General features: G+C 33.1%; 1 protein-coding gene across 7 annotated transcripts in view; it reads right to left on the bottom strand.

The window, feature by feature from the left end:
• The window catches only part of RIMS1 (regulating synaptic membrane exocytosis 1), a 701,348-nt gene that overhangs the window by 136,872 nt on the left and 542,557 nt on the right, over positions 1-21,919 (bottom strand). For 3 of the 7 annotated variants that reach the window (XM_006899387.1, XM_006899389.1, XM_006899388.1), the window contains 2 exons: positions 21,171-21,283; positions 180-292 (listed from right to left, as the gene is read on the bottom strand). In XM_006899387.1, the coding sequence (XP_006899449.1) occupies positions 180-292; positions 21,171-21,283 (226 nt within the window). Of the gene's footprint in view, positions 1-179; positions 293-16,725; positions 16,756-21,170; positions 21,284-21,919 lie in introns of all 7 variants that reach the window. The other 4 variants (XM_006899391.1, XM_006899390.1, XM_006899393.1 and 1 more) reach the window with 2 other exon arrangements.

Raw genomic sequence — 21,919 nt, 5'->3', positions numbered from 1 at the left:
ATAAACAGTACTATTTTATTAAAAACCATAAAAACTAACAATAGAGAGAATTTTAGGCATTGCTATAAATTATTATATAAAACCATCATCTGAATGATAATATTTTTTAGATAATTCAGTTAATATATACATTGAACATTTCTAAGAGGGAACTACTGTTTGGATACTACTAATTTTACCTTGGAATACTGCTCGCGATCAAGTTCTTGACTAGACCCAGACCCTGCTGTCTGCTTAAATCGATGCACTTTCATTTTCATTTGTCTTGTTCGCTCCTCCACTACTAAGCTTGCTGTAAAAACACACAATGGCAGCCTATTAAAACTCGTGAAGCACTTTTTAAGAACTGAATGGTTTAAGATTTCAATGCTTTAGATATGACTTTAAATGAAAGTTAAAATAACACATAAACTAAAAAGCAGAGAATACAATACTGGCAGTTAATTTAAAGATGAGTGTGATTTAAATTACACAGGATGGGGACCACAAATGTTAGTAACAAAAGTACACTCTTTCTTCATCTATTATGAAGTATTTTCAATTCCTTTCTGAAATGATTATGTGAAACCAAATTTAAATGCACAATGTTTTTATTTAGTCAACTGACTTTTGCATGTACATATATTGAGAAAACAAGTATGCATACTAAACGGATTACACATATATGCACATGCTTACATGAATGCACACACCCATTTGACATCCTCAACTAACAGCTGTTACCTAAAAACTGTTTTGATAAGCAGCTACTTTTCTGAGGCATCCTTTAGTAAATCATTACTTTCTACCAGTAGCTTCTCATGAATATTTGCCAGTTCTAAAAAATGGATTTATTAAGAGAAAGGATTAATCTTCAGTATCTGCTGGCTCTGCCTGAAACACATATATGAAATGATTAAACTTTGTTAATGTGATTTAAAATCTCTATCTCTTGAATTTATAGTATGATAAGGAATATATTCCAGTAAAGCCTTTATTATTCTACACACCAAATGTTTCCTGTTAGAGGGGAGAATACATCCTTTAACAAAGCATTTTTAAAGCCAGACTCCCTTCATGAAGAACCTAGTTTTAAGCACCTTCTTTTATATTTTTTTAAATTTCTTAATTAAGGAGGAAATACAGTTGAAGGATAAATTCTTTAAAAGCTTATCATTTTTTTCTAAATCTTATACGTCTTGCTTTGGCCCAAGTTTGTCTTTTACAATTAATATTTTTAATATTTGAAGCTACTTAACCTCAGCAAACGTGTGCCAAGATTTGCTTTAATGTTTCTGTGTGTTGCATGTCTGTATTTACACATGCATGCAGAGGAATTTGCAAATGGAAATGTTGATATATCCCATTAACTACACTGCTGATTTAATCCCTTAGCTTTCACAGTGGGAAAGAAGTTTTATAAAATCACTTGTTGACAAATGTTTCCATTTCAGTAATGTCCATGGAGTCCCTATGAGAGCACATAACAACAACCACTAACAACATTCATGATAAAAAACCATTTTAAAAATTAATATATCTAATAATCCATAGGCTCTCAGTACACAAAGTTTGAAATTCACTGCTACTTGGTTTAATTTTAATTTTAGAATGAAATTACATGGTTACCTTAGTTTAAATTCAGTAAATTAGATGTTGATATCAGTCTTTTATATCATGGTTATGCAAATTAAGCAATGATGCAAACTTGCTTTGAAAATCTTGACTTCAGAGACAGTAAAGGATGACTTATTATGATTAGAGGATAGATTAATGAAGAGCTTGAGAAAAGAGGTTAAAAATTTATTCATGACCTAACAATAATAATGATTAATAATGAAGAGTATGAAGCAAAATGTATTTAAAAATTAGAAACTCAGAGCAATAGAGAAAAAAACTTCAAAACACTCCTTCTGTTTGCTGCAGTGTATCTTTAGGTGTATGCGCTTTCAATTACTTTGAGCTTTGAGGAAGTCAAATGCATTGTAATCATTTGTGCTATAATTAAAACTTACAGTCATTCATATCAATCTCAACTTGGAACAAAAGCCAGATTTACATGACACGATTAGCATAATTATTCTCAGTAAAGGACACTAACTCTAGAAAATTTTACACTGATTAACCAATTCACCCTTAGAAAGGAAAACAGTCATTTAAATACTGAAAAGATTGTTTCCCCATTTGAATGGCCTAAGCAGTCCTAAAAAGTTGTTAACTATTTAACCTTGTCAGAATTTTCCCTCAATAAGAAGATTACTTAGCTTATTATATGGCACATTTAGGTCCTCATTTTGCAAAATTCAAAACTAAATGATAAGAAGGCAGTGGCTGCTCAACTGAAATGAATATTTAACATGGTTCTGAAAGTCCCATGAAAAGGTGGAGGGAGGGTGAAAGAGAGGAAGACCTTCAGCCAGGTGGACTGACACAGGGACTGCAGCAGTGGGCCCGAGTGTGTCAGATATGTGAGGATGGTGCAGGATAGAACAAGGTTCAGATCTGTGTTCACAGGCATCCTACTTGATCTGACGCATTTACTTTTCAAAAAGATTTTTTTATTGCACTTTTTTTTCTAAAGGTATGGCTGAAATCTTCTAATTTGTCAATGAAAGGTAAAACTTCAAATTAGTAACAGAGTTAATATCATAAATGGATGTTTGGTTTAATAATAATAATAATAATAATAATAATAATACAAACAACGCTCTCAGATTCCAAGGAGAAAAAAGCCAAATGCAAATATATTATTATCTACTTACTTACATGAAAAGCCTTAAATATTTATATATTATTGTATACATTTTTTTTACTTCTGACTATTTACATGGTACACACATTAGTGTGTATTCTGAAATAATTTTATACAAAATTATATTCCATTTTCCTGTATCGGTAAATTTAAAATAAATCACTGAAGACCACTGGAGGATCTTCACTATGAATTTGGAAGTATTAATGTTTGCTGGCTGAAGGTTTTGCCTGCTTCATATCTTTTAACTGTATATAGTGAAATAAAAATATATATAAATCTAAGCCTGTCACTGCTGTTGTTTTGCAATCAAGCCAGCGCTGACCCATCTAGTGGGTTTCCAAGGCTGTAAATTTCAGGGGAAGAGATTGGCCATTTTTTCGCCATGCAGATGCTAGTAGATGTGAATTGCACAGAGAGTACAAATTCCTATAGAGTCACCACAGCTCCCTAAAATTAAACTGTAAGACAAGGTTATGGACACCCAAAAAGATCATTTAGCACTAAGTTGAGTAAGAAAATATTGTTAAAATATTTAAAAATTTAAATAAAGATAATCATACTTAGCAATAAAGTTAATGAAATACTTCGAATATGCTCACTTGTATTACACAATTAACAACAGTTAGAATCCATACACAATCGTGTGAAAAGAATGATTCTCAAAATAACCTGAATTTTTATGCTTCTGTTAATGCCAATAGCAAAATTGGAAAAAATACATTTTTAATTATTTTACAAATTCTAGGACTAAGATTTTAATAATATTCTGTATTTAACAAGATTAATAAACATATTTAAATTGCCAGTTGACATTTTCTAAAAATAATAATTTATAATTTGGATGGCTTTCAGTATTTTTAAGAAACTGTCATGGATTAAAGTTAAGTATCACCTCTAATTTTCTATATAAAATATAATTTTCTTATAATTTCATGTGATATTTAATAAATATGGTAAGCTTACACAAGAAACAGTCGAAAGATAAAGATGTTTACCAGAGACTATATGTAGTTATAATTTTTGTGTTACACATATTAAAACAATTATCTCCTTTAACTCCTAAAGTATAAATAACATTGCAGTTTTATAAAACTTCATAAAAAACTTTAATTTGTACTTTTGTGGTATACTTCCTACAACATAGATTATATTATCAGTTTTCCTGTGAAAGTATATTGATTTACCTAAAAATATCTATTAAGCAATATTATTGATTTTAGAAACCTACTTTATCTAAGTGGAATTCTATTCCTATACTTTGACATTATTTTATTAAATGAATCTACATATGTCAATAGTAATTCAATATTATAATTAAGAAAACACAAGAATGAAACTTCTCTGTAAGGGTTAAATTAAAGATATACTTGGAGCTTTGATGGCATAGTTCATAAGGAGTTGTGCTGCTAACCCAAATTATAGACATGTGAAATCTTTTCTGGTCATTTAAAATGCAATAGACACAATTTTGATTGGAGAACACAGGAAAAGAAAAGTAAACACAATTTAAAACTTGTGTAATTTATTGTAATTTTCTAATGAAAGTATTGCAGATGACAAACCCCTGCTTGCTGAAACTGAGGAGGACCTGAAACACTTGCTGCAGGTCAAGGATTGTAGTCTTCAATATGGATTGAAGCTCAACATCAAGAAAACAAATCTTTTCACCACCAGGCCAATTGGCAGCATCATAATGGATGGTGAAGAGATTGAGATTGTCAATAGTTTTCATTTGCTTAGCTCCAAAGTCAACACTATTGGTACCAGCAGGCTGGAAATCAAGAGATGAATTGCACTGAGAAAGTCAGCTGTTAGGGACCTCTCCAGAGTACTGAAGAGCAATGATGTCAGGCCGGAGACTAAGATGTGCCTGATCCAAGCCATAGTATTTGCAGTTGTGTGCTGTGCATCAGAGAGCTGGACAATGACTAGGGATGATAGAAAGAAAACTGAGCTGTGGTGCTGGTGAAGAGTGTTGAATATACCCTGAACTGCTCAAAGAACAAACAGATTTGTCCTGGATAGAGTGAAACCGGACTGCTCCTTGGAGGCAAGGATTCTGAAGCTTTGTCTGTCATACTTTGGGCATGTTCAAAGAGGGACCATTCCTTGGAGAGGACATGATGTTTGGGAGGTTGGAGGAACAGCACAAGAGAAGAAGACCCTCGATAAAATGGATCAATTCAGTGATTGGGGCAATGGGAGTAGGTGCGTCAGGGAGAGTAAGGTTAGCACAGGATAGAGCAGGGTTTAGGGCTCTTGTATACAGTCTTGCTATGAGTCACAAGTGACTCAATGGCACATTACAACAACAAGAGTTAAAGTATTAGGTATTATAAAAAAGATTTATTAAAATAAATATTGCTCTTCCTTGCACATGCAGTAAAAGGTCTAGCATTGTGAATGAGCTTTGATGAGTGTACGAGAAAGCTGGAATTAGTTAAAATAAAGCTTTTTTTGCCTATATCCATTTTTCCAGATATATGCCTTTTATAAGATTACTAAAGCTGAGAGCACCATAAGAAAAAGAAACAATACAAAACAAAGCAATAAAGCCACAGCAATTTTAACCTCTAATAATTCTTCTCTACATGATATCGCAATGAATTGGAGCTTACTAAATGTGAAGCCAAGGTGAGCCTTGGAGGCAAGAATTCTGAAGCTCTGTCTCTCATACTTTGGGCATGTGGCCAGGAGAGACCGGTCATTGGAGAAGGGCATCATGCTCAGAAGGGTGGAGGGACAGCCCAGGAGAGGAAGACCCCGATGAGACAGATTGGTACAGTAACTGGGGTAATGGGAGTAGGTGTGTCAGAGTCAGTGACACTGGCTCAGGACAGGGAAAGCTTCAGAGCTGCTTCAGACATAATAAGGTCACTATCAGTCACAGATGACTCCAGGGCACATAACAACAACAAAGTGATCTTACAACACTGAAAATAAATGTTTACAGTATCACTTTTCCTCTGCAGAATCAGATTATCAGAGAAGTTCCATTCACTTGCAGTTTGTTTTACAATACTGTTTAAAATGTTCCAAAATCTCTGTAACTGTTCATTGACATTAATAATAATAATAATAATAATAATAATAATAAATGGTTCCAATTGCCATTGAATCAGCTCTGATTCCAGGCGACCTTGGGGTAAATGCTGCCTCCTCCTGAGGTGTATCATCTTTGTCATATTTGAATGTTATTTTGAGGTATTATACCAATCCATTTACTGAAGGTTTCCTTTATTTTCATAAAGATACCTTAATGTTATTTCTTAATTTAATTTCTTATAAAAATACATTTTCTCTTATCTTTATTTTTTCAAATCTTCCCTGTTTTGATTTATGCATCTAGCAAATAAAAGGTATTTTAATTTCAAATGTATAAGCTGATGAGGTATGAAAATAATGTGTATTTAAAACTCCATTATTTTTAGTTTTAGGCACAATGAAAATACACGTAAGTACAAATGACAGTAAAAGAGAATGGGGGATAATAAAATATTATGTCAAATATATCAACACATAAAGATGTTGTTGTTGTTAAGTGCTGTCGTGTTATAGGTGACTCATAGCAACCCTATGAAGGAAAGACCTCAGCACTTGTATAACTTTCGTTTCTCCAAGTTCATAGAGTTTCTGGAGGCAAACTGTTTAGAAAGTGGATGCCACTCCTGCTTCCAGCTTGTTTTAATCGGGGAGCTCCAACCATTACTGCTTTTGACACACCAGTGTCACAGTGTTCAGTATCACAGCAACCACGAGTTACCATTGTACCTTTGTACAACAAGTGGACAGACCAGGACTAGATGACCTGAATGTTTGAAGAATGAGTGAAAAAAAAAGCATTTTAATTTTTAACAAGTGAACGATAACCTCTACATATGATAATTAAGTATGTCTGGCTAGCAGGATATGCTAGCACAATTTATGAGTAAATAATGACTCTGATCCCATGCTTCATAGCATTACAGACGGGATTCAGGGACTGTGGAGCCACACTTTGTATTGCTGCATGTCTCCAGATCCTGCCAAATAGAATGCAGTCTCAATGACACACCTATGATGTCGCAATCATTGGCAGGTGTGAAACAAAGACAAGAATGATAATGTCATAGTGTATGTAAAGAATTCTTATTTTAAGATCTAGTTTCACTGATAATAAGAGTTAAAAGGAACTAAACCATGTAATAGGATTAAAAAGAGATTAAAAAGTAATGAAATATTAAAAGAAAGAGCTAAACAATCAAGTCTATATATAGAATAATATAATACAATAATATTATAATAATATAACATAATTAATATGATAATACAATAAATAGAATAATAATATAAGAACACTTGATCGTGCTACTGCAAAACCTATATACTTGGACCAAGAGGCAGTCGTCTGAACAGAGCAAGGAAACACTGCATGGTTCAAAACTGGGAACGGCATACGCCAGGGATTTATCCTGTCTCCATACCTTTTTAACCTGTATGCTGAACAGATTATCTGGGAGGCTGGACTCTATGAGGAGGAATGTGGCATTAGGATTGGTGGAAGATCTATCAACAATCTGTGTTATGGAGATGACACAACCCTGTTTGCTGAAACTAAGGAGGGCCTGAAGCGTTTGCTGCAGAGGGTCACGGACTGAAGCCTTCAATATGGATTAAAGCTCAATGTCAAGAAGACAAATATTCTCACCACTGGGCCAATTGGCAGCATCAGGATGGATGATGAAGATGCTGATATTGTTAACAACTTTAGTTTGCTTGGCTCCACAGTCAACACTCTTGGCACCAGCAACCAGGAAATTAAAAGACATATTGCGAAGGGAAAGTCTGCTGTTAGGGACCTCTCCAAAGTACTGAAGAGCAATGGTTTCTCTCTGGAGACTAAGGTGCTTCTGATTCAGGCCATGGTCTTTGCAATCACTTGCTATGCATCAGAGAGTTGGACAATGACTAGGGAGGACGGAAGGAGAACTGATGCCTTTGAGCTGTGGTGCTGGAGAATTGTACTGAGTGTACCACGGACTTCTAAGAAAACAAATTCATCAGGGAGAGTTAAACCGGGCTGCTCCCTGGAGGCAAGGATTCTGAGGCTTTATCTGACATATATGGACATGTTGTAAGGAGGGACCAGTCCTTGGAGAGAGACATCATGCTTGGGAGGATGGAGGGACAACGCAGGAGGGGAAGAGCCTCTATGAGGTGGATTGATTCAGTGACTGGGGTAATCAGGATGGGTGTATCAGAGTCAGTGCGATTGGCACAGGACATAGCAGAGTTTAGGGCCGCTGTACATAGGGTCGCTATGAGTCGCAAGCTACTCGACGGCACATAACAACAACAACAAGAACAACATCTATAATAAACTATTCAAAGCCTGAAATTCTAGTTACTGCTCACAGTTGTTTTGACTTTATGGGAATAAGAATTATTAGGAAAGATAAAACATTTTCCATCCATGTGGAACCATGAAGTGAAATGGTTAAGAACCCACGACTGCAAATGGCCAGATAGGGTTGAGAGTCCTAGCTCTACCATTATTTATCAGTTTATTCACACAACTTTAGAGATTACTTACTAGATCAGTTTATCACAGAGCTTTAAGTTGTAAAATTAAGGAATTATGTATAATTACTTACAGCTGTTATATTCTATGATTATTTTTCAGGGGAATTTTGGCAATTTGTTTTGACTTTTCATATTTTTAAATAAGAAAAAATGTATTATGCTCTTTTGTCTTATTATATTATCTAATGTCCAACACCTGTGAATGTGCCAACTTTACTGAAACTATAGATATCCAAAAATACTCAGATTCATTACTGTTGTGTCTAAATCTTCACTGGTTTTCCAAGGCTGTAAGTCACATAAGGAGGGATTGTCTGTCCTTCTCCTGCAGTGATGCTAGTAGGTTCGAAGAACTAGAAAAGTACAGCCTCTGGGTAAGCATCCCTCTATAGATTATGCCACCAGAGGTCCACAAGGAAAAACAATTAATAGCAATATTTTAAAATCATTTTATAGTGTATTTTTATTTGAAATACAATATATTCCTTTAACATTTGTCCTTGTTTCTGAAGTCATACAATTATATTAGGAAGCTTTGATAAAACAGTTATCTACTCTCTACTTCCTTATACATATATGCACTACCCATACATAAAAAAGGAAATGCTGAAAATATGATCACTACTTAGAAACACCCAAGCTCTCTGGCATTTTCCTGACATAAAGTTAATTTCAACTTTAAGTGCAGAAGTATTCCTGGCTGTTTGCCTTGTGATATTCCATGATTCTCTCTTGAGGTAAATATTATATTTTTAATAATATAAAGTGAATTATATATGTTAAATGAAAATACAACAATACCTTTAAGTACTTTTAAAAAAATAACTTGTACTTTGTACATAGATAACTGAAATTCAATATTGGCATGGGTGAAAGCGAAAAACTGGGTATGTAATTGTTCGGCAACTCTCACTGTATACAAAATCATAAGCCCAACTCTTATTCTATTATTTCAACATACTATGTAAAACATACATTGTACAAACATAACTTCTCAAAGTCAACAGTCTTAACTTACAGACTAGTAATGACAATATTAGCCAACAACGGAGAACTCTGCAACAATAAAGAATGCTCAAAGCACTGCAAGACATAGATGCATTTGAAGGATATTATGCTGAGTGAAAGAAGGCAAAAGGGGGCACATATTGCATGAGACCACTATCATAAAAAGATAAAGTTGACACATAGAATCATTCTTGGATGATTATCAGGAATGACAAGGGAGGAGAGAATACAAATTAGTAACTAGATAATGGGCACATACTAAATTCGGTGAAGAGAAAAGCACTAAGGGAATGTTCAGCACAATATCACGGAAGAAAGGAAAGACACAGAGATATATATACTCAAGGGAATCAGAAACACAAGGAAGAAGTGATAAAAATCTCCATCATTGGGAATATAGGAATTAATATTAAAGAACAAAATGTGTATAAATGGCTGAATGAAAAATTTATTTTCTTGGTAACTTTTATTCAAACTACATTAAATCTGCCATTTTTTGTTGTTCTTTTGTGTTATATTGGATTGTTGAGTACTGTCAATTTTTCTCATAGTGATTCAATGTGACAAGGTTGAATTGCTTGCTTCACAGGGTTCCTTAAAGGTAATCTTTTTTGTTTTTAAAAATAATGTTTCTCAAAGCAGATTCACACTTCTTTCTTAAGCAGAGTCACTGGGTGTGTACAAACTGCTAAACATCAGTTATTAGCCAAGCCTCTACTAGGGCCCTCCAGTTTGGATTTTGAGAGAGTGAACTAACTACCTTCAATATGAGGCAATCTGAAATACAACTGGCATTAAAAGCAGCTCACATAATTAAGACTTTTCAAGAGATAATAAAACTAATAATTAAAGGGGTCAGTTTATTTATCTCAAGTAATCTCTAATATTTATCATTTTAATTCACAGGGTTTTGAATGAAAATTACAGACATACATGGTCTTGTTTTTGAAAGTGAAGAGATCATGAAGCACTTGTTGAAGTTGATCAAAATAATATAGCTTTCATGACGGATTACCTCAATATTAAGAAAACAAAAATGCTCACACCTGGAACAATAAACATCATTGTTATAAACAGAAAAGACTGAACTTGTCAAGGATTTATTTTTACTTGGATCCACCATCAAAACTCATAGGAGACCCCCACCCACCCTCCTTTTGCTCTTAATGTTTAATTAAACTATTTGCTCATAAAAAAAAACAAAAACAAAAAACTCATAGGAGAGACACTCAATAAACTTACTGCACTGGGAAAATCTGGTGCCAGAGGCTTCTTTAAAGAGCTAAAGAGAAAGGATGTCACCTGACCCAAGCCATAGTACTTGATATTGCTTCATATGCTTGTGAATGTTAGATAATAAATGAGGAAGAGTGAACAGTAATTGATTCCTCTGCACTGTGGTGTTAATAAAGAATATTGAAACATAACATGAACTGGCAAAAGGACAAACACATCTCTATTGGAAGAAGTACAGTCAGAATACTCTTTAGAGAGGATGTCTTCACCTCACATACTTTAGGCATTTTATCAGGAGTCAGACCCCAGAGAAGAATCTCCTGTGTGACAAAACAGAGTGTCAGTGAAAGAGAGGCTCCTCAATGAGAGTTACTCACACAGGCATGACAATAACTAAAGCACAGAGAAACTGAAGATAGGACAGGACTCTGGGTGGAGTTTAAGTAACCACTGATTACAACAGACGACCTCTGGTGGCCTACTGCTGCAATCTTGAAGGCACACGTTTTGAGGCCAACAGTTGCTCTTTGGGAGAGGGATGGACAGGCTCCTCCCATGCAATTAACTGCCACTGAAAACCTGCCAGAGGGTCAGCTATGGTTGAAATAGCCAATGATTTCATCTTACTTGGATCCACAGTCAACACTTGGTATCAGCAGTCAGATCAGGAGACATCTTGCGTTGAGCAAATCTACTGTTGCAAATTACTGAAGGGTAATGATGTCAGTTTGAAATATTTACTATGTGCATATTTTTTTTTTAATTACATTATTTTTATTTTTTTTGCTATGCATCTTTGAGCTGGATAATAAGTACGGATAACAGAAGAAGAACTGATGCCTTTAGGAGATGGTGTTGGAGAAGAGCACTGAATATCCTCTGGACTGCCAAAATAACAAACACATGTCTTGGAAAAAGTGCAGCCAGAGTGTTCCTTGGTGGTGAGGATGGTGAAAATTTTTTCTCATATTCTGGGCATGTGGCTAGGAGAGGCTATTCCTTGGAAAGGGATATTACACTTGGAAATGTGGAGGGTCAACAACAAGGAAGAAAGTCTTCAAAAAGAAGGACTGATACAATAACTGCATTAAGGCTTTAAGTGCGTCAGAGATGGTAAGGATGACACAGAATAGGACAACGTTGACATATGTTGTTCATAGGGTAGCTACAAGTCATACTCAACTTGACAGCACCTAACAACAAGTAAAAGGTCATGTACACATTCAGAAAAAAAGCCTTAAAAGAGTATGCCCACATGGCTAGACATGCACCCGACTTCAATTTTACTTTGTACGTTTTCTACATGGACCAGGAAGAAAGGGCAATTATTTACTTCAAGTGAATCTCTTTCACTTGAGGCTTGGTCAAGCAAGCTCCAACTACTCTGAAGCTAAAGAAAAGTCTATACTAATAGTGCAAATGAATACATGTGAATCTATGACAGAATAATAGAGTTAAAATAATTTGAGTTCTGTTTGGCCTACTTCATTCCCTGTGTCTTCAAAGTTTAAAGAACATGTAAGAATAACTATATTTTTTGGCTCTGGTAAAAGATAGAAATGGATAAAGATAGTAGTACTAAGGTTCAAATATTCATGAAATAAGATTTTATTAATAAAGATTCACAAGTATTCAAGGTAAGGTTCAGGAGAAGCAGTATTTAGGAGGACTGGAACCTAAACCTGTAACAACTTGGGTAAATAGCTTAGGCAAATACAAGTACATTAAAAAGAGAAAGTTGCCTTTATGTCCCTTCTGACTCCAGGTGGCCCAGTCAGTGGAAGAGCAGAGCTGTGCTCCAGTTACTCACGCTCCACCATCTGGAGGTAGATCACCAGGTCTTTCTTCTGCAGCATCTTTAGGTAAGTTTGATCGGCCTGTTAGCAGTCTAGTATTTAGCCCTTTTGTGCCATGCATGTCTCCAATATGCATGCCTTTAATAGTAGTAATAATAATGTGAAATTGAAATGTTCTGCTACTTAATAATAGATGAAATAATATTGATTCAAGAAATACACAAATCATTTTACTTCTTTTAAATAGTCACATACATAATTTATCCTTATGTTTCACTACGATAGCACTCCATTAAAAGAGTAATATCTTTAAAACAACTAATACAACAGAAATAGTTAAGATCAGTATTTGCACTTTTTAAAATTAATTATATCCAATTAAGACTAATGCTTAAAAGATCAATAAAACTCAAGTATGCATGACTTAGTATTAAAATGTTCTTACCAATGTTTAAATAAGATAAGTATATTTAATATACTGAAAGATTTACTATGTAAATCTTTTAGTTAAAAAACAGTCACTACAGACAGATCCCTTCAACAGCCCTATGACCTAAGGACAATAATTATTACATATTTTATCAAGGAACCAGGAAAGCAAATGCAGCAGAATTTCATTTAATCTTTTCTTTGGTTCTTTTCAAATAAATTATTTAATCACTTAAAGTCTAATTGCTTCTCAATTTTCAAGGTGTGCAAATTATATATCTGTCATGACAGAGAAAATTCATATTTGCAGAAAATACAGGATAATGTGTTCTGTAAAGGTATAAAATACTTTCCAAGAACAAAAAAGTTAATGCACTTATGAAATATTATCTAAAATAATACAAATTAGAAATGTATTATGACAGTAACTTTTTTTTCTCACCTGGATGTCATTTAATTTCTGGCTCAGTTTTGATCTTCTTATATCATTATTTCGATGCCCCCAAACTACATTCATGGGCTCTTTAAAACTGTCCAAGAAATGTAGCAGAGAGGGAAAAATTGGCTTACATTTAGAATGGATCATTTAAATTATGCCTAGAAAGCAGTATGCACAGCCTAAAATGATAAGGTCTGTCAGCTTTCAATTTAAAAGAGGGCAGAAAAAGACAAATGCAGTAGTATGAACATTTACAATTTCTTAGCTCCTGGAGACTGCAAGACGGTACACTATCTTTTTAAATGTACTGCTTCCTTTTTCTCAAGTTGCACGGTAATTGAGAGGCAGCAAGATACAGGAAGACTTAGTTGAAAGGAGTCTTGAGGGAAGTAGGATGCTTAACAGGACCTTTGGGATTTTAGTGTCCTAAGTGTAGGTTGTATAGCAAAATAGAGCAGTGGTCAGAACATAGGCTCTAAGGTAAAAATCTGGTTGGGTCACACAGAAATGTTGCCTTCTGAGGCCATTTCCTCTTTCTTTTTTAAGCAATAATAAAAATATTCTCTCTTGTTGCTGTACATATGTTTTTATTACAATTATGTGACAATGCATGTAAAGTAAGTATGCAAAAGGTGTTTTTTAGCTTCAGTAGGTCAAATACTGGAGAGCACATCAAGCAAGGAGACTAACAACAATGTCTTTGGACTGAGGCCTGTTTCTAATCCCTTGTACTTACCAGATGAACAGCTGATAAAGAGCTAAATTGTCATTTTTCTCCCTAAGCTTTAATTTTATTAGTAAGAAAACAATGGAAAAGTAATAGTTAAAGCCTCTACAATTGGAGTGACGATCATTGTGTATACTCCAGTCAACTCTTAATCATAGTCACCCTATAACAAATCAGAACTGACTCATGGCTGACCCCACCACAGGTTTTCAGGAACTATAAATTGCATAAGAGGAAACCACCCAACTTTCTGCTGCAGGGCAACTGGTGGATTCCATGTGCCAGAGACATACCATTCTGGGGTTAGCAGCACATTTCTCTATGGGCCATGCCACCAGACCTCCTCCCAGCCCCTGGATAAGACAGAGAATTATCCCATAGTTTCCTAGGCTATATTTCACCCCCTAGGCTATAATTTTTGTGGGTATAAATTACTCTGTTATTCTCTCTCATAGCTGCCAGTGAGTTTGAACTGCTGACTTCTCATTGACAGCGAAGTGCAGTGTCACCAAAGCTCCTTAATTGGGGCATGGTGAGCAGGAGGAACTCTACTGGATTTTAAGTCCAATGGCTTAAAATCTATCTAGCCGATACTTTAGTCAGCTTGTGGCCTGTTTTGGTTTGTTCCTTGTTTTAACACTACAAGTCCTGCATCACTGGAAAGCTGATTGTCCCATTTCACTTACAACTCATCAAAACTACACTCTACGGAATCTCCGAGTATGTGCTGAGCTTAGGACTAGTGCCTTTTTAGTCCTTATTTAGCCAGAGAATAGTAATATTAACTTGATAGACTTCAGTAGGGCTTCAGCGTTAAACAACTCTACCCTTTTTTAAGAAGTAGGTTAGCCTGAATTTTTACTCTAAAAGTAATTTCTTGAACTTGGGTCTATTACACTTTTTGAACTTCTGTTGTTTGAGCAGCCTGCACAGAAATTCCAGGAAAAGAGGTAAAGCATCCTCTGCTAGCCTATGCCTTGATGAAAGCAATCTGGGATGTGCCTCTTTGGTGTTTTTAGTCATAAAGTAATTCTGTAAGCATTTCCATCTCTTGTCTCCAAGGAACAACCAGAATGATGATGACACTACTTAACCAGAACACACTGACCTACAAATGTAGCAATCAGACATGCTCTGCAAGGAGATCTTAAATGTACACTCTTCATAAAGATTTTAGGTTGTATAATGTAGAGATGTATGTTTTAATTTCTGATAATTAGGCACTCTCAATATGGAATTCTAACATTTTTACACCATGCCAAAAAATTGATCTCATGAACTCAACACATATAAATTCTTCTGAATTTATTTAAAAACTGTATAAAAGAAATATATAATTAGGTATTATAGGCATGGCAAGAGAATAAGAGCTGCATAGTAAAGTTGACTAGGGGGGCTGTATAACAATGAAATATATATTTTTTTCCCTTTTCTAAAGAAAAAAAGCAAACTTGGGGATAAGCGGGTCTGGGAGGAAAATATGCAAAAAATGAATGATGGAAATCCAAATTTTGTGTAAACTTTCATTAAAATTTCAATTAAATAAAAAGAGTTGGCCATCTTGTCACACTTACTTTAAAGTGTGTATTTCAGACATCTGAATTTAAACACAATGGTCAAAATTCATATAAAACCTACATCTCAAAAATATCTTGAGCTCACTGAATAACACCTAACTCTTTATTAATATCTATTTATTGTCTAGTATATCAGAATATGTACAAATATAATACTTTTATAAAATAAAACTAAAATCAGTGGCTAATATTAACTTTAACTTTCCCTTTGAAATATTCAGTGGATAACAAAAATATCAATATATTCAATTACAGAAATAATTAAATTTATGTCTATATATTAGCAATATAAATAAGAAAATTTCTTTTTTCCCTTCTAAATCTGAATTTCCTCATCCATAAAATATGGATCATGCCTCTCTCAGGACTAAGTTAGAAGACTACCATGGAAAATAATTCAACCATTAATCCACATTAAAATATTGAGGAAATATACTCTTTATGAACTAAATAGAAATATGCATCTTTTCAAAATTAAATGCTAATATTATGTCAAACTGAAAATTCATGTTAAAATATTTGATGATCAAGCTAAACACATTAATATGAAATAGGAATGGTGAGGGTGAGACTTGAGTGAGATGATGTCTAGACCTGAAACCAAGTGCAAAGATCAAAAAGAAAATGTGATCTAAAAGACAGTAAGGAAAAAAGTCAGCAATGTAACATTTCTGAGACTAAATTGTTTGTTACTCCTACAAAGTTCAGGAATATAGAATTTTTCTGTATCAGAAAATTGAGGTCAAAATAAGTAATATTTAGGTAGCTACATTCCATACATATGACTCAAAGGAAGGGCTACCACATTCAGTAAAATTACTGCTACCCTGAAGGGCAAACACCAATAATTTAACTCCTTTGCACTCAGATATTACCCTGAGTAGGAGTTAAGAATTAAATTCTCTAGCTATGAGAAAACAGGGAAACATAATAATAATAATAATAATAATAATAAAAAATCTATTGGTATTTTCTAGAACAGTTTTTTAGTTGTTAGCATGGATAAACAAATTTCAAAGCAAAAATACTTTTCATTTTTTTTCTTTGCTATATGAACTGCTCACATTTGAAAACAATTAACATTAACTGCCCTATAGAGTCATTTTTGGAAAATAACTCCTACTTAATAATTTTCTCATTATTTTAATAAATACAACTATAAACTCATAAAATAAAAGTAACAATAGTAAGTGCTTAAAAGTTACATTAATATTTACCTTTTGTGGAAGACTTATATTTTTCTTGTTCTTCAATGAATTAAATGCACATAATGATGGGAACAAAAAAAAGAAATCAGCAAATTTATAGTTAGACATGGAAATGTGAATTAAGACAATGGCAAGAACAATAAAAATGCATAACATATAAATGTGACATGATAAATTACAAAGACAAATCATGAAGAAGTCTCAAATATGGCACTAAAAGGAACCAAAAAAAAGAATAAATACAATAATTCAAAGATGCAAAATAAAGAAGGAACATTGGAAAATTAATGCTTGCATTTGAAGAGTATAGTTCATGGTATCTTCCCCCTTACTATTTCAGGTGTGCATAAAAGTTCAGCACTAATTTTAAAAAAATATTTCCATTTAATTTTGTTGTGGTCATTTATTTTAAATGTAATTCAAAATATACTCAATAATTATAACTAAATTTTGTATCATTTCAAAACTGATAGCATTTCAGATAATTTAAAATTTGGTATATTTTAAAGTATAAATTTCACATTCAATAAACAGTAGGCATTGTCTTTCTACTATGTGGAAAATATTCTGCAATAATTTCCACATGCAAAAAAGAAATATGTTTAAATAATCCTTCCTTCCTCCTCCAGTTATAATATCTCAAATTGAAATCTCTTGTTTCTCTATATATTTCTTAGACATTTTAAAATGTTTTGGATATACCTCCTTGCCAGTGTTGTGCCTACTAATAAAGGACAGCTTATCTAGATAGATCTTAAGTGGAATGTTGTAAGAATTTAAGCAATATGGTATTAGAACATATAAAACATCACCAGCACACTACTAAGTAAAAATATATATAAATACTTCTTTAAAAGGAGTTTATCCTATTAAGTTGAATATAAAAGGACATCCTTGAATAGTTTCAGAAGGCCATGCACTTTTTTTTTTTTTTAGGCAACCCATTGTATTGCTTTCAGTTTTACACTACATAAAGGATGCATCGGAATACAATGTTGGAATGCAATCAGAGTTCCTAGAAGTCTTTGCTCTCAATTATCACATACCATTAAAATGATCTAAAATGAGGGCTACTTTTAAAAACCATGTTATTTCAAAATCTGTACTAGAATTATTCTTCTTCCTTTACCCTAACTATATCTATATTTCAACAGAATCATCATATTCCACAGTAAAACAGACTAGCACTGCCAATTTTTGGAGAAGAAATTTCAAAACACTTTTTGCAAAAATTAAGCAAAAATGGTTTTTCAAGTGATAATAATATTTAAAATAGATAGCTTTTATGATATGAAGAGTTCAAATTATAAAAGAAACAAAGCCATTCAAGTAACTGACTCATGTCAACATGTATCTTAATAACAATAATGTAGATAATTTTATCTGGAGATTGAATGAATAATACATTTATTTTTCTAAATTTGTCAAAGGTTGTATCTCTTGCCCAGAATTAAAACGATTTGAAAAAAAATGTAAATAAAATGCTTATCAATTCAATTATTTTTAATAAAAACACTGCCTTTTGTTACAAATAAACAAACAACAATAAAAGGAGAAGGAAAAAAAGAAATGAAATCAAGTACATTAGAAGCTTAATCAATTTCAAGTAAACTGAAGCCAGCATTAATATTCTCAGAACAAAGAATTACATTTAACAATTAAAAGAGGGGGAAAGTATGAAATTCTATACTCGCAGAACAACAAAACCAATCTTGAATGAAATGTGCTAAACCCTTTCTTGCTCATGAAACAACTTGTAAAGTTACATTAAAATTATTTTATAACAACAAAGTTGACCTTTGAACTATTCAGTCTGAAACAAATCCAAAGATCATGGTGCACAATATTATAATGTACCAAAAGTCCTAAAGAGCATATTAATGCTATAAAATAAGCTGCACCTATTTTAGACACAGAAGCCCATTAGATTTGAGAATACATATTTGCTATCCTTTTAAAATGGATAAATTCATGTAACTCTTGAAAGTATGTATTTAAAGAAACTCCAGTAAAACCAAAAGTTTACTAATGTATTTGTGATATTAAATATAAAAATAATAACTCCATCAGTTTCATCCTCAGATACTCCCTTCTTCCCCAAACAATTCAATCTTTACAAATTGATGTTGCTCTGAAAGACAACTGTGAATACAAATATCATAAACAGTAACACTGATATTAACAATAACATACAAGTTTTTTAAAAATCAAAACCCAATATATAATCCAATTAATTTTATAGAAGTAATTATTATTTCTACATAAATAATAATACAACTGCATAAGAAATATATGCAGTACTTCTTTATGCTTTTGAGCTCAGTATTTTACTTGCAAATGGAGGAAATGCAAAGAATTTTAGGAACAAACAACCATTCAGATAATAATCTTTAGTAACACTGAATTGTAGCTAAACATCAAAATTTGCATATTTTTTAGTTGTGCAACAGGAGTTCATAAATAGACACTGCAAATATATACAAACATTAAAATAAAGAAATTTTAAACTACTTCCATTTGGATTCTTGCTAATTAGTATTAGAAATATTAATTATGAATAATTATAATATTCCCAGAAAAGAGAAGAGAAAGTTTGTTAAACATGTGAATTGATCATTAAAATGAATAAACTAGTATTTCAGAAAAGAGAGTCAGAGATTCATAAACATATTGACTTGTTAACTAGAAGATACCTGTAACAATTGAATATTAATGCATAGTTCATAAACAGGATATATGAGTCTATAAAATAAAATCTTATTTAAAACAACAACAAAAGAAAAAACTTTGGAAACCATTTCACTGCACCAGTGCTTCTCTACTAATAATTCGATACTTTTCCTATTGCAATCAAGTGTTCTACATAGCCAACTATTCCACATAGATTTTGGAAAACATAGTTTATCTTCTTATGTCTTTAACATTTCTGAGATACACTTAAGGCAGCAGTTGGACTTAGTGAGTAAAACACTGATGTACACAGTTCCATCATTTACCCAGATGGCACACCCAGAACTGATATTACAGAAAAAAAAAAGACCCCATATTTTTTCATATCCACTACCAAACTATTGGAAAGAAATATTAAGAATGTTAACTTTTCAACTGTTCATTGAAATAAAAGTTTAGCACATCTAAGTGCAGTGTATTCATACTGCAATTCCAAATGAGAAATCCATAAATTGCTTACCAAACTGTAGGTACAAAGTATGTGGTAACAAATATTGATAACAAATTACTGCATCTCTTGAAACTTGGTCATAGGACAAAAAAGTGACTCTCTTAATCCTTAATTGCATAGCTAAATATTCTATGTCAGTGATGATAATTGTCACTTTCAAACAAACACCCAACACACACACACACACACACACACAAATGCTTTAAGAGAAAAGAATCTTCAAGTAACATAAAATGTTGAAAATAGTACCAGAAATATTCTTTAAGTAACTTTTCATCTTTGAACATATTAAAAAAAACCAAGAAATTGCCAGTTTGGTTAACACAACAGTGAAGTATTTAGTATTACCAACTGCTTAATTTAAAAACATATTTAAAACAACAATAACATCTTCTTTAACATAAAATACCATTTTGTACTGAAGTTTAAACATTTTATTTTCTTCTTTTATATCGTTGAATAAAAGTGTTTGCAGGGCTCAAAGAATTATTTTAAAGTTGATTCTTAACAACTGAGAGAGGAGTAGATAGGGGTACTTGCCCAAGCGGTCAAATATTTGTAAAAATCTTCACTCTCCCCAAATTTAACTACTCATAGCCTACTGTTGGTCAGCCGTCTTACCAATAACACAAACATTCAATTATCACATACTACAGGTAAGTTTATTCACAGTATGGCATGATGATCATTTATTGCTCTTTAATTGGAAATAAATCATCATTAAGGTCTTCAATCCTGGTATTTTAAGCAGATATTCACAACATCTGGGCTCATTACGACAGCAGTAAGAGGGGAAAAAGAAGGACTTCATGTACAAGTGGTACTACACAGTTCAAACGCATGTTGTCTAAGGCCAACTGTATTATTTAAAATTCATGAATTTTCATTCAACAAAAACGGAATTCTATTTACCACTATAAATAAGTATACCAGATAAAAGAAAAGAAATTTAAATCCTTAGGATTCCACAAACAACCCAAAATCCACTCTTGTGAACTTATTTTAACTCATAGTGATCCTTTTGTACAGGATAAAACTGTCCCATGTGGTAACCTGATCTGTAATTTTTATAAGGGCCAATATCTACAGCTGTCTGTCATGGATGTGACTTACTGCTTTGAACTATCATAATACACTTACTCATCATGCCAGTAAGGCTCCATCAACAAACTATGTATCATATCTTCAAATGCTATTAATCTTAAGAAGAAGTTTAAAAATAGGAGGCTTTCAAGTCCAAGATTTTTGGACAATGATCTCTCTTTTTGGATACCTTGTTCTATACTGCCGCTTCGCACTGGCACTTGTGGGAGCTGTCTTCCCCGGCGACTGCTGAAAGACGTGTCTGCTGGAGGAGACTGGGTTGGACTTCCTTGTCGGTGCATTCTATAGGCAACAAAAAAACAAAAGATAATTTAATGAGGAAACTCCAATATGGTCTCACAATCATCTTTTCCTTCTTTCTCACATAAAATCCCTACCCGGATCTTTGGAAATAGAATCACGTTTTAGGATTTGTGTAAAAGGAATATTTTAAAAAGGAGCCAAGGAGGATAGTGTAATGTCTGTCACAAAGGGTTCAGCTCAATAAATTCTTGTATAGAGCAGAACCAGATATACTTCTTTTTCATTAGTTTTCTAAGAAGTTGTGCTCTCTGGAATAGTGTTTCTGGTGTTGCTGACTCATTTTATATATATATATATATATATATAAAATTATTGCCTCTGGATCTTAACGATATAAATAAAATCTGTTAAGATAGGCTGTTACCTAAATTGTTACTATTAAGTTGATAGATAACAGAATATTTTGTAACTTATAAGAATAATTCTAGTTTCAGACATTTCTAAATACCATTCTCCCACAGTTTAATTTTGAATAGGAAATAACTTCTGAAAAATATTTTTTTAAGATAAATAGAAAGACAGCATGAAATGTATTGGTACTAAGATCAAAATGCTAAGTTAAAGTGTGAATAGAGTGCAGATCCATTACTCCTGCACAGTATTAAGCTGCTCTCC

The sequence above is a fragment of the Elephantulus edwardii genome, unplaced genomic scaffold (genome assembly GCF_000299155.1).
Source record: "Elephantulus edwardii isolate Elephantulus edwardi_28Jun2011 unplaced genomic scaffold, EleEdw1.0 scaffold00255, whole genome shotgun sequence".
NCBI classification, from domain to species: domain Eukaryota; kingdom Metazoa; phylum Chordata; class Mammalia; order Macroscelidea; family Macroscelididae; genus Elephantulus; species Elephantulus edwardii.
Note: the sequence above shows the minus strand (reverse complement) of the source record. Positions and strands in the feature narration are given on the sequence as shown.